Raw genomic sequence first — 14,702 nt, 5'->3', positions numbered from 1 at the left:
CAAAACTGGACACAATACTCCAGGTGTGGTCTCACCAGGGCCCTGTACGACTGCAGTAGGACCTCTTTGCTCCAAAAGTAAAGCCTGGGACTGTACTCGCTGGAATTCAGAAGAATGAGAGGAGATCTTGTAGAAGCATTTAAAATTATAAAAGGCACAGGATAGAGGCAGGAAAGTCGTTTCCACTGGTAGGTGAGACTAGAACTAGGGGGCAAAGCCTCAGGATTCAGGAGAGTAGATTTAGAACGGAGATGAGGAGGAACTGCTTTTCCCAGAGAGTGGTGAATCTGTGGAATTCTCTGCCCAATGAAGCAGTGGAGGCTACCTCAGTAAATATATTGAAGACAAGGTTGGATAGATTTTTGCACAGTGAGGGAATTAAGGTTTATGGGGAAAAGGCAGGTGGGTGGAGGTGAGTCCATGGCCAGATCAGCCATGATCTTATTGAATGGTGGAGCAGGCTCGACGGGCCAGATGGCCGACTCCTGCTCCTATTTCTTATGTTCTTGCGTTCACGTTGCTAGGAATGCCAACATTTATTTTGTGTCTGATGTTACAGTGTTCGCCGAGCTGGCAATTAGCTTGCAGACATTTTATCACCAGTCGAGGTGACATCCTCAGTCCACGGTTGTTGGCGTTTCCCACTGGATGTGTTCGCTTTTACAATAGGCTCCCCATTCGCTTGCCTCGCTCCTGATTGGCTACCCCTTCGGTTGACCTTTGAACTCTACTGGCTCGTGTCTCTTTGGCTCTTCCGGGGCTTCATAGACGGCATCGATTTATTTACGCAGTCATCAGAAGAGAACCATGCGTCTAAAAATTCTCCTGCTTGCCTGCGCCAGAGCCGCCGCGGTGTCCCGGTTGAAGTGCTGTCCTTCTCGGTCGTCAAGTACCGAGATCAGCGACAGTGGATCATGTCTCCGTCTTGCCATTTTATGTTCCCGTAAACGAGCTGAGAGTTTGCGTCCTGTCTGGCCGACGCAGCTCACGTCTCCACAGTTGAAACTGTGCACCATTGCTTTTGGGTGTAATTCTGGCTACCCCATCACGGGAAGGTTGTGCGGGCTTTGGAAAGGGTGCAGAGGAGGTTTACCGGGATGCTTCTCAGATTAAAGGGTGTGAGCTATCAGGACAGACTGGACAAACCTGGCTGGCTTTCTCTGCAGCATCGGAGGCTTAGGGGAGGCACAAGAGATTTATAACATTTTGAGAGCTATAGACAGAGTAGGTGGTCAAACATTGGACAGCATGTATTTGAAGATAAACTTCATTTGTCAAATGTACCTCAAAACATACAGTGAAATGCATCGTTTTTGTCAACGACCAACGCAGGATGTGCTGGAAGGTGAAGCCAGAAGCGTTGCCATGTTTCCAGCGCCAACGTAGCATTCCCACAGTTTACTAATCCTAACCCATACGTCTTCCGAAGGTGGGAGGAAACACGTGAGATTATGGGAGGGGGAGATCCTGTTGAAACCTACCGAATGTTGAAAGGATCAGATGGGGTGGATGTGGAGGGGATGTTTCCTATGGCGAGGGTATCCAGAACTAGAGGGCACAGCCTCAAAATTAAGGGGCAACCTTTTAGAGCAGAGGTGAGGAGGAATTTTGTTTTAGCCAGAGAGCAGTGAATCAGTAGAACACTCTGCCACAGACTGCAGTGGAGGCCAAGTCCGTGGGTATATTTAAGGCAGAAGTTGATAGTTTCCTGATCGGTCAGGGCATCAAAGGATATGGCGAGAAGGCAGGTGTATGGGGTTGAGTGGGATCCGGGATCAGCCATGATGGAACGGTGGAGCAGACTCCATGAGCTGAACTGGTCTAATTCTGCTCCTCTATCTTATCATCTTAACATACAGACTCCTTACAAGCAGCTCAGGAATTGAACCCTGATTGTGTTAAACTAGCTGCTACACTTACTTACTGCCCATTGCGCCCCTGGCACTTAGGACAACCATGAAGGTCCTCCATCTTTGTCCATACTGTAACGTACCCCGTAACGGGTTAAAGAACCAGCAGAAATGGAAACCACCTAGGAGTCTAGTATTGCTAATAACTAACGCTCGTTTATTAGTAAATACGCAATACAGTAATATAAAATCAGATAAATCAAACAGGTTAGCAAAGTTCATGCATATATAAGTGTGGAAAAATAAAAAACAAGCTTCTTCAAGCTTAGCGGGTAAATGGATACAGTCTTAACGATGATGGGTAAATGAAATCAGTTCAGTTTGTGGTACTGAGTTGAGTAGTGATGGAGAGAGAGAGAGATGTTATGGTTGTCTGAGTAAGCCGATGCCATCGATCCTTCCCGTTGTCCTCCAAAACTTCCAAGTTAGCCAAACTTGACCAACTTAAGAGCACCATCTTCAGGTGATAGTCTACCAACCCGGGCAAAGGTTAGACACACTGACAGACTTCACAGGGTCGCTCTTTCCATGCACTAGTAATCACAGATCGATTCCTCACAATCGATCCTCAGTCCCACACTCAAGGGCACCTGAGAAGGATAGTGGTAACTTCACCACACCCTTGTGCGTCTGCGTGTCCTGTGAAACAAACAATTATGCTGGTTTGAATACTGTTGTGCTGAACACCAGCTGTCCATCAAGTAGCTCCTCCCTTCTCTCTCTGTGAGAACTGAGAAGCTGCCAGTGTCCTTGCAGAAATCCCAAACAAACTGTGAGCAGTCTTCGCCCCTCTCTCTCTCTTTCTCTGTAACAAGTTGTTTGTGCGGTACAGCTGCATGCTCGCTCTCTCTTTTTAAAGGCACAGTCCATAAGGGATAATTCAGGATCCTGTCACAATACCCTCGCACACAGAAGGATTCTTCACTGCTGTTTCCGTAACAATTTTTTTTGCCCAGTCAGGGTTGTTAGCCCTGAGCTGAACCCCTAACCACACCCCCCTCCACCAGACCCTGGACCACTTTTAGCCTGGCCTATTTGGCACAGGTGACCCTACCAAGAGCCAAAGCGTAAAGCACTCCGGGAAAGCGGAGCTCTCCGGGTCATCGAGGCAGGCAATCCTCCAAACCCTACGACAAGGCCCTGGTCCTCTTGAGGTCGCTGCTGTGCTACCATGCCTCTTTAAAGTGAAGGTGGAGAAACGTAGAGGAGATTACAGGGAGTGGTGGGTGCCTGGAGTGCACTCTCAGGGGTTGTGACGGAGGCTGGGCAGTGAATGGAGGGACAAGGATCAAGTTGAAGTTTATTATCTCCTTACTGTACATATGGAACTATGGTCCTCCAGACCAAGGTACACCCACAAAACATATCACACACAGCACATAAACCAAAATAATACCATAAATAGGTTAATAAAATACAGTTCAAAATGCCTGTGGCGCACGGCGCAGGTAAACAGAACAGTGTCCTAGTGATGAGACCTCATTGGTGACAGGGTATTCATTAGCCTCACCGGCCGAAGCAGGAAGCTGTTAGCCAATCTGGCAGTCCTAGTCCTGGTGCTCCTGAACCTCATTCCTGATGGTTGTGGGTCAAACGATCATATGGGCTGAGAACCTCACGTGGGCTGTATATACCGGCTGTGTGGTGAAAATAGCACAACAGCACCTCTTTCACCTCAAACAGTTGAAGAAGTTTGGTGTGGGCCCCCAAATCCTAAGAACTTTCTATAGGGGCACAATTGAGAGCATCCTGACTGGCTGTATCACTGCCTGGTATGGGAACTGTACCTCCCTCAATCACAGGACTCTGCAGAGAGTGGTGCGGACAGCCCAGCGCATGTGTAGGTGTGAACTTCCCACGATTCAGGACATTTACAGTGACAGGTGTGTAACAAGGGCCCGAAGGATCATTGGGGACCTGAGTAACCCCGACCACAAACTGTTCTAGCTGCTACCATTCGAGAAACTGTACTGCAGCATAAAAGCCAGGACCAACAGGCTCCAGGACAGCTTCTTCCACCAGGCCATCAGACTGATTAATTCATGCTGATACAACGGTATTTCTATGTTATATGGACTATCATATTGTACATACTATTTACTACAAATGACTATAAATTGCACATTGGCCATTTAGACGGAGACGTAACGTAAACATTTTTACTCCTCATGTATATGAAGAATGTAAGTAATAAAGTCAATTCAAAGAGTTTCTGGGATGGGTGGTACAGTTCCTCAGCAATGCTTCTGGCCCTTCGTTTGCGACAAATACGGTGGGGTGGGGGGGGGGAGGGGGAGGAAGCCCCGGTGATTCTCTCAGCGATTTGTACTGTCCTCTGAGGGGGCCTGCGGTCTGATGCCTTGCAACTTCCGTACCACACAATAACGCAGCCAGACAGGATGCCCTGGATGGTGCTCCTGCAGAAAGTTAACAGAACGGGGGCGGGGAGCCGTGTACGCCGCATCCTCCATGGAAAGCGGAGACGCCGCTGTGCCCTCTCGACTCATGAGGGGGTGTTGCGCGTCCAGGTTAGATCGTGTGCAGGCAGAAGTATGATTGGTCATCACGTGTGGCATGGAGATTGTGGGTCAAACGGCCTGTTTCTGTACTGTACTGTTCTAAGTTGCACGTACATGTTTGTTAGAGTGAGTTTTCTTGGGTAGATGATTCGTTTACACTTAAATGACTTTGGCCACCAGACTTCTATTTGCCAAAGTACTGTGGATTGAGTCCACAACAATGCGCTTCCTAAAAAGGTATGAATACCAGATGCTTCTGGCACCATAGTTTGACCAGATGCTGTAGTTTTGAAGACAATATTATCTATACTTTTATAAATATTAATTATCTTCTATGTTAGCACATAAAATGCCAAATAAATGTATTGTGGACTTAACTTGCATTCCTAAAGGCTGTGGATACCAACCCAGACATGTTGGCGTCGGAAGGAAAGGATGAAGTTAGGAGGTGTGACGTTTGTATGTAGCTTCAAAAGGAAGCATTGTCTATAACTTTTTAAGTAGCGATTGCCTTTGTGTTTAGCATATAAATATCGAGCCCACATTGGGCTAGCAGACCTTTCTACTGAAAGCGTCTCCGTCCGTATGATGCCTGCTGTACCTTCATGGTGAATAAAGAAGCTGCCTTGTATCTACCAGTGACCCTGTCCCTCCAGTGATTTCATCCACGCTACAACACGTTTATATATACCAGTGACAATGAAGGAACAGAGTTAGATTTCCAAGCTGATAGGCAATGTCCCCTCCAAGGTGTGCACGCACACACACATCTTTTGCTACTCGTGCACAAATGAATTTAAACTGCGCACAAAAAGTTGTCACCCTCTATCAAAGGTTGATAGTATAACATGCGGTCCTATAGGATATGAGAAAATAATACTCACTGATGCGTATTATTTTTATTTCTTTTAAACAATGAACAACAAACTGGACTTGATAGTTTATTATTTTCAGAATAGCTTCAGGTTCACTTCCTGAAAATTCATTAGAAATTAAAAATTTTAAACGTGTTGTTGTCACTGGGCAAAAAGAAATTGCACAGCACAAGATTTTTGCGCACACTGGTCATGACAAGTTCGAGGGAACATTGCTGGTAGGGGAACCTGCAGATGCAGAAATCGTGTCCGTCTTGATTTCACAGCCCCAGAGACCCGGGTTCGGTCCTGACCTGTGTGCGTGGGGTTTTCAACGCACGTTTTCCTGTGACCGTGATGGGTTTCCTACCATGTCCCAGAGATCAGGGGAGCTGTCTGCTGCAAATTGCCCCGCGAGGTCAAACTTCTCAAGTTGAGATGATGGGAACATGGGGGAGGAGGGGGGCGGTGGGTGTAAATGGGTTGGCACAGACACGGTGAGGTTTTGGGGACAGCACGGGAGCTATTACAGTGCCAGCGGACGGGGGTTCAATTCCCACTGCTGTCTGCAAGGAGTTTGTACACTCTCCCCTCTGACTGCGTGGGCTTCCTCTGGTCACGTGGGTGCAACTGGGCAGCGCGGGCCTCTTACCCAAATAAAAAAGGGGGCTTCTATCATGAGGGACCCAAACATCCAGGTCAGCCCCCCCCCACCCCTTCTCACTGTCACCATCGGGCAGGAGGTACACAGAAAAGTACCACACTGGGCAAACCCACAATGTTGCTCGATACAAGTCTGAAGCCCCACACCACCACGTTCAGAAACGGCTACTCCCCCACAGCTGAACCAACAGGCACAACCCTAACCCCACACCAGCAATGGACCACCTCTTCCCTTCCCTTGTCTCTGATTGTGTCTTTTTCGACTAAGATCCTGTTATGCACAGTTTCCCTCTTCATTGTGTTGTATAATTTAAGTTTTGTTGAAATTGTCTGTACATTCGCCTGCTCATTAATGCAAATATCTAATCAGCCAATCACGTGGCAGCAGCAGCTCCATGTGCAGAAGCATGCCGACACGGTCAGGAGGTTCAGCAGTTGTTCAGGTCAAACATCAGAATGGGGGAAGAAATGTGACCCAAGTGAATTTGACTGTGGATTGATTGTTGTTGCCAGACAGGGTGGTTTGAGTGTCTCGGAAACTGTTGATCTGGGGTATTCACGCACAGCAGTCTCCAGAGTTTACAGAGAACGGTGCGAAAAACAATTACAAAGTGCAGTGAGCGGCAGTTTTGTGGGCAAAAGTGCCTTGTTAATGGGAGAGATCAGAGGAGAACAGCCAGACTCGTTCAAGCTGACAGGAAAACCACAGTAACTCAAATAACCACCTGTTACAACAGCGGCGTGCAGAAGAGCACCTCTGAACAAGTCGAACCTCGAAGTGGATGGGACACAGCAGCAGAAGACCACGAACATACACCCGTGGCCACTTTATCAGGTACAGGGGGTACTAACTAAAGTGGCCACTACACGTATGTGCCTGTGATGCTGCTGTTAGTGTTTCATTATAGATGTACCTCACCGTATTTGTGCACAAGACTATAAACTCAACTCAACCTGAAGGACCTCTCTCCATGCTGTATCCCAAGACCTTGAATGTATTTTATTATTTAGTTAGCGACACAGTACAATGACTCTGTTTCGCCCGATTACACCCACGGGATCAACTAACTCCTGACCTGGACATCTTCAAGATTCAAAAGTTCCAAGTACATTGATTATCGAAGTGTGCATACATTATACATCCTTTAGACTTGTCTTACCGGCAGCCATGAAACAAAGAAATCCCCAAAGAACCCAGAAAGGAAAGAAAACCACCAATGTGCAGAGAAAAAAAAAAGAGGACAAATTATGCAAACAGTAAAAGTAATAAACGGCACTCAGAACGAAAGTGACTCCATAGACACGAATCGAGTAAACGTTGTGGGGAAGCGAGCAGAACCTGCCCGACCCTCACCTCTGGTCCCAACACCCTGCCTTTTCAATCTGTGTTTAAATCATCCAAACATCGGGGCATTCTTCGCTGCAGAACCTGGGCCCTGTCGCTGCGATACGCTCTGGGCCTGGACCCTGCCACCACATTTCAGCCCGTACCCGACTTACCCAAATCGGCCCGGCGTTTCTATCGATCAAACCTCGGGCCTTACCTTGCTCTCGGTTTAGGGGGGCAGGCCTCCACTCTTCCTCATTTCCGCCCACCCTAACTATGCTTTAGGTTGAAGGGGGACCAATATCCTGGTGGGAAGGTTTGCTAAAGGCTATTGGGGAGAGCTTAAACTGGAATTGCTGGGGGGTGGGAACCAAACTGAAGGAGGAAAGGGAGGTTAGCTCACAAATAGAGAAAGCTTGGAGACAGTGCGAGAGGGAGGATAGGCAGGTGAAAGAGAAGGGTCGCACTCAGACCGATGGTTTGAGATGTGTCTATTTTAATACGAGGAGTATTATGAATAAAGCAGATGAGCTTAGAGCATGGATCAGTACTTGGAGCTATGATGTTGTGGCCATTACAGAGACTTGGATGGCTCAGGGGCAGGAATGGCTACTTCAAGTGCCAGGCTTCAGATGTTTCAGAAAGGACAGGGAGGGAGGCAAAAGAGGTGGGGGTGTGGCACTGTTGATCAGAGATAGCGTCATGGCTGCAGAAAAGGAGGAAGTCATGGAGGGGTTGTCTACAGAGTCTCTGTGGGTGGAAGTTAGGAATAGGAAGGGTTTTTTTTTTATATATAGACCACCCAATAGTAACAAGGACATCAAGGAGCAGATAGGGAGACAGATTCCGGAAAGGAGCAATAATAGTAGGGTTGTTGTGGTGGGAGATTTTAATTTCCCAAATATTGATTGGCATCTCCCTAGAGTGAGGGGTTTACATGGGGTGGAGTTTGTTAGGTGCGTTCAGGAAGGTTTCTTGACACAATATGCAGATAAGCCTACAAGAGGAGAGGCTGTACTTGATCTGGTATTGGGAAATGAACCTGGTCAGGTGTCAGGTCTCTCAGTGGGAGAGCATTTTGGAGATAGTGATCGCAATTCTACCTCTTTTACCATAGCATTGGAGAAGGATAGGAACAGACAAGTTAGGGAGATGTTTAATTGGAGTAAGGGGAACTATGAGGCTATCAGGCAGGAACTTGGAAATATAAATTGGAAACAGATGTTCTCAGGGAAACGTACTGAAGAAATGTGGCAAATGTTCAGGGGATATTTGCATGGGGTTCTGAGTAGGTACGTTCCAATGAGCATGGAAAGGATGGTAGCATACAAGATCCGTGGTGCACAAAGGCTGTTGTAAATCTAGTCAAGAAGAAAAGAAGAGCTTACAAAAGGTTCGAAAAACTAGGTAATGGTAAGTGGATGTTGATCCTTTATTCAAGAAAGGGAGTAGAGATGGCCCAGGAAATTATAGGCCAGTGAGTCTTACTTCAGTGGTTAGTAAGTTAATGGAGAAGATCCTGAGAGGTGGGATTTATGAACATTTAGAGGGGCATAATATGATTAGGAGTAGTCAGCATGGCTTTGTCAAAGGCAGGTCGTGTCTTACAAGCCTGATTGAATTTTTTGAGGATGTGACTAAGCGCATTGATGAAGGTAGAGCAGTAGATGTAGTGTATATGGATTTCAGCAAGGCATTTGATAAGATACCCCATGCAAGGCTTATTGAGAAAGTAAGGAGGCATGGATCCACGGGGACATTGCTTTGTGGATCCAGAACTGGCTTGCCCACAGAAGGTAAAGAGTGGTTGTAGACGGGTCATATTCTACTTGGAGGCTAGTGACCAGTGGTGTGCCTCAGGGATCTGTTCTGGGCCCCTACTCTTTGTGAATTTTATAAATGACCTGGATGAGGAAGTGGAGGGGTGGGTTAGTAAATTTGCTGATGACACAAAGGTTGGGGGTGTTGTGGATAGTGTGGAGGGCTGTCAGAGGTTACAAGACATTAATAGGATGAAAAACTGGGCTGAGAAGTGGCAGATGGAGTTCAACCCAGTTAAGTGTGAGGTGGTTCATTTTGGTAGGTCAAATATGATGGCAGAATATAGTATTAATGGTAAGACTCTTGGCAGTGTGGAGGATCAGAGGGATCTTGGGGTCCGAGTCCATAGGACACTCAAAGCAACTACGCAGGTTGACTCTATGGTTAAGAAGGCATACAGTGCATTGGCCTTCATCAATCATGGGATTGAGTTCAAGAGCCGAGAGGTAATGTTGCAGCTACATAGGACCCTGGTCAGACCCCACTTGGAGTACTGTGCTCAATTCTGGTCACCTCACTATAGGAAGGACGTGGAAATCATAGAAAGGGTGCAGAGGAGATCTACAAGGATGTTGCCTGGATTGGGGAGCATGCCTTATGAGAATAGGTTGAGTGAACTCTGTCTTTTCTACTTGGAGTGACGGAGAATGAGAGGTGATCTGATAGAGGTGTACAAGATAATGAGAGGCATTGATCATGTGGATAGTCAGAAGCTTTTTCCCAGGGCTGAAGTGGCTAGCACGAGAGGGCACAGTTTTAAGGTGCTTGGAAGCAGGTACAGAGGAGATGTCAGGGGTAAGTTTTTTTACACAGAGAGTGGTGAGTGCGTGGAATGGGCTGCCGGTGACGGTGGTGGAGGAGGAAACGATGGGGTCTTTTAAGAGACTCCTGGATGGCTACATAGAGCTTAGAAAAATAGAGGACAATGGGTAAAGCCTAAGTAGTTCTACGGTAGGGACATGTTCGGCACAGCTTTGTGGGCCACAGGGCCTGTATTGTGCTGTAGGTTTTCTATGTTTCGATGCGGGAGAAAGTTGGAACACCCAAAGTCACAGGGAGAATGTATAAACTCTTTACAAAGACTGGTAGTACTGGAGCCCCGGGTTGCTGGTGCTGTAATAGAGTTTTACTAACTGCTACGCCACTCTGAGAAGTTGAGGCAGAAATGACCAACGCTATGCCGGAAGTTTAAATCAGAGACCATTGAGTCAGGCGGAGCTCTTCGACAAGACGCACACCCGCGTTTCGGTGCAGCCCGTGAAACTCTCACTCACCTACAGCCCCCAGGGTCCAGTTCTGTATCAGCTGCTCAGCACAGCAGGCAAAGTCCTCGAAGGTCAGGTACTGAAGCTTCTTCTTCCCGGTCTCGAAACGGTTGTTGGCGAAGAACACCACGGCGGCGTAGTCACTGGAGGGAAGAGGGGTCATAGAGTCACACGGCACTGAAACAGGCCCTTCAACCCTACTCATCCGTGCCGACCAAGCGAGTCCCACTTTCCCTGGCTTGGCCCATATCCTCGAAACCGTCCCGATCCACGTACCTGTCCAAATGCCTTTTCTATGTTGCCTGACCTTCAGAGTTCCTCCGGTACTTTTATTTATTCAGAAATGCAGCACGGTTAACAGGCCTTTCTGACCCAACAAGCCCACACAGCCTAATTACACCCAATTCATCTACTAACCCGTACATGGAGCAGAGTCGACAGGCTGAATGGCCTAGTTCTGATCCTACGTCCTATGGTCTACAAGAAACCAGGAGGAAAGCCACACAGTCACGGGGAAGACGCACGAACTCCTTAGAGTCAGCAGCGGGAACTGAACCGTGGTCACGCTTGCTAACTGATACGCTGTTTTCTCTGCCCTATTTTGTGTGTGCTGCACTGGACCTCCAGCGCGTGTCAAATGGTTGTTGTGACGCGTCTAGTGTGGTAGTATAGTGGGTCGTGCTTGTCGCTCTCACTTTCAGCTTCCACCACTGGCCAGCAGTCTCACGAAAAGGAGAGCTGAATGTGTCAGTCTCTCCCTGCCAGTACACAGCAAGCCTCACGTCGTGCCTCCTCACACGGAAACTGAACTCCTCTCGGACTCGGGCTGAGCTACAGAGGACGGGGAGGAGGTCCGGCCCCTGCACACGTAGCACGCAGGCCCACCGGTGTGTGGACACGCCCTGGTGCTCGTGAACCAGATCCCCAGCGATGGGTAAATAGCCCCACTGCCTTGCAGGCAGCCTCGGAGGAGACGAAGGCTACGGGAGTAAAACCCAGACAGCAAATCCGGAGTGGAGCCCCTAAGGCGTCTGGACGTCACCGAACATCCTTCTGGCAGCTCCTGTAGCCGAGCTGGTGACAGATGTATTGCTTCATAAGCTTTCCTTTGGATCACACCAGTGAGGCCGAGAGGGGGATCTTGATGACTGGGCATCTCAGGATCTCCACACCTTCCACCCAGGCTTGTGATGATGAAGATGATCATCACCCATTGCCCTTTGAGCCAGGCAGATGCCAACCAACCACAACCACACTGGAATTCCAGCATCTGCAGAACCTCTTGTACTCATATTTTATACATTGCTATTGTACCTGCCTCAACCACTTCTGTAGACAGCTTGTTTCTTATTCAGAAACCCACTGTGTGAAGTCTCCTCGGGGCCCTCTTAAATAGTCCGACTCCCACCTTACCTGGAGGTACAGGAGCCTCAGGTCCCGCACCACCAGGTTCAGGGACAGTTAGCACCCCTCAACCATCAGGTCCCACACCACCAGGCTCAGGAACAGTTATCACCCCTCAACCATCAGGTCTCACACCACCAGGTTCAGGGACAGTTATTACCCCTCAACCATCAGGTCCCACCCAACCAGGTTCAGGGACAGTTATCACCCCTCAACCATCAGGTTCCACACCACCAGGTTCAGGGACAGTTATCACCCCTCAACCATCAGGTTCCACACCACCAGGTTCAGGGACAGTTATCACCCCTCAACCATCAGGTCCCACACCACCAGGTTCAAGGACAGTTATCACCCCTCAACCATCAGGTCCCACACCACCAGGTTCAGGAACAGTTATCACCCCTCAACCATCAGGTCCCACCCAACCAGGTTCAGGGACAGTTATTATCCCTCAACCATCAGGTCCCACACCACCAGGTTCAGGGACAGTTATCACCCTCAACCATCAGGTCCCACACCACCAGGTTCAGGAACAGTTATCACCCCTCAACCATCAGGTCCCACCCAACCAGGTTCAGGGACAGTTATCACCCCTCAACCATCAGGCTCCTGAACCGGAGTGGATAACTTCACTCAACTCAACTCCGAACTGATTCTACAACCTACAAACTCACTTTCAAGAACTCTACACCTCATGTTCTTAGAACTATTCATTGATTAGAGTTTTTTTTTTGAATTTGCACAGTTTGCCTTTTGAGCAATTTGTCAGTCTTTGTGTGTAGCTTTTCATTGATTCGATTGTATTTGTTCTGCTGTGAGTGCCTGCAAGAAAATGAATCTCAGGGTTGTATACGGTGACATATACATACTTCGATCATGAATTTACTTTGAACTTAAAGCTGTGCTCTCTAGTCTTCAGTTGCCTTTCTCCTGGGAAAAGGCAAGTGGGGGTTCAGGGGTAGGGGTAGGGGTCCTGCCCTCTCTCCCTGGCACCCCACTTCTCCTCCTCTTCCGATGCAGGCACGGTGGGGGTCGGGGGTTGGTGGGGAGAGACCCCCGACAAGACTTTCAGCAAGGAAGTCAACCATTCAGCCCATCTGGTGGGTGCTGGTGTTCTCGCTGTGAGCTGAGTGGTGCCATCTGGGGACAGAGGTGAGAACAGATTCAGCAGGGGAGAGTGCGGCTGCGGGATTGGAGATAAGGGACCGTGGGGCACTGAAGTGGAGAATTCATTCAGAGAGCTAGCAGTAACTTTATGAGTAGAGTGGTCCCAATAGAGAGGATACAATCCCTTCCACGGGAATACTTTTGTTCAGCCAATGGGCTAAGGATAGCTGGTTTTATAGTGGGAGGGACCTGCTATTCTCTGTATCAGATAAGTTGGGCTCAGAAGGATGCTGGGGTCGGGGGGTGGGGGGTTGAAATCCCTCTCATTAGCTGGAGGAACTGAAATATATATTTCAGCCCACTGAGTCTATGCCAGCTCTCAGTAAAACCTCATTCCCCTACTTATCTATTCCCCTAGCTTCACCCGCCACCCTCAGAGAGCTGCAGCAGTGAAACAGGCCATTCAGTCCATCAAATCCATGCTGACCACCAAGAACAGATATACAGAAGGGTACCAGAAAAGGGCCAGTAACATCATGAAGGATCTCACTCACCCTGTTCGCGGACTGTTTGTCCCACTCTCACCAGAGAGGAGGCTACGTACCGTCCGTGGCAAGACCACCCAACTCAAAAGTTACTTTCCCCAAGCAAGAAGTTGATCAACACTTCCACCCCACCACGACTACTTTATCATTTCCTGTCAGAGTCACCTCATGCACAGACACTCCTGTACGTAACGACACTTTATGGACATGCAATCAATAAGCTATCTTCTGAATTCATATTGATTGCGTTCTTATTTTAATTGTGTGCCCTATCTTTTGTGCAGGGTTTTTTTTGTGCTGATTCAGATCCGGAGCAACAATCGTCGAGCACCTCCACACCATCGGCTGTAAGTGGGGCTCCCCGGTGGCCAAACAGTTTAATTCCAATTCCCATCCCCTTTATGACACATTGGTCTGTGGCCTCCTGTTATGCCATGAATATCGATTTCTCCTTCCAATGAACAAATCTTCCCTCCCCCCAACCTCTATTCCGCACTCTGACTTCTTTTCGTCTGCCTATGCCTTCCCCCTGGGTCCCTTTCTCCTATGGTTCACTGTCCTCTCCTATCAGATTCCTTCTTCTCCAACCCCTGACCTTTCCCACCTTCCAGCTAGCCTCCTCCCCCTCCCTGCACCTTTTTATTCTGGCATCTTCCCCCTTCCTTCTCAGTCCTGAAGAAGAGTCTCGGCCCGAAACCTCGACAGTTTATTCATTTCCATAGATGCCGCCTGACCTGCCCAGTTCCTCAGGTTAGCAATTTTTTTCCATTCTCCTTTACACTGTGTGTACAGGAAATCACATTAAACAATCTTGACCACCCATTTACGGCCCCTGTGTCAGGTCCCATTCACTTCATCCTCTGGCAATCCCATCAGCTCCCCCACCAGAGTCCACCCATCACCCACACACTGGGGGCAATTTACAGCTCACAGGGATGCAGGAGCACGTGGGCGAAACACAGTCAGTGACAGTTCAACCTTCAAAGTAAATTGATTTGTCAAAGTAGATATACGTCACCATATACAGTCCCAACACTCATTTTCTTGCCGGCATACTCAATAACCCCACAATAGAATAGTAACCATAATAGAAACAATGAAAGCCCGTGCTTTGGTGATGAGCGTAACGCTTTCAAGTACGGGCAATCCGGGTTCAGTTCCTGACGTAGGTTAATCAGTCATTGTAAACTGTCCCATGATTAGGCTAGAGTTAAAATCGGTGGGTTGCTGTGTGGTTCGAAGGGCTGGGGGCAGGGTGGGGGGTGGGAAAAAGGAGGGACAAGTGGA

At 48.4% G+C, this 14,702-nt stretch overlaps 1 protein-coding gene across 1 annotated transcript in view; it reads right to left on the bottom strand.

Annotated features, from left to right (window-relative positions):
- The window catches only part of fibpa (fibroblast growth factor (acidic) intracellular binding protein a), a 90,053-nt gene that overhangs the window by 37,020 nt on the left and 38,331 nt on the right, over nt 1-14,702 (bottom strand). The window contains exon 5 of the mRNA XM_072245525.1: nt 10,369-10,502. Coding sequence (XP_072101626.1) covers nt 10,369-10,502 — 134 coding nt within the window. The remainder of the gene's footprint in view (nt 1-10,368; nt 10,503-14,702) is intronic.

The sequence above is a fragment of the Mobula birostris genome, chromosome 28 (assembly GCF_030028105.1).
Source record: "Mobula birostris isolate sMobBir1 chromosome 28, sMobBir1.hap1, whole genome shotgun sequence".
NCBI classification, from domain to species: domain Eukaryota; kingdom Metazoa; phylum Chordata; class Chondrichthyes; order Myliobatiformes; family Myliobatidae; genus Mobula; species Mobula birostris.
The sequence above is the reverse complement of the archived record's forward strand: the minus strand, read 5'-3'. Positions and strand labels throughout refer to the sequence as shown.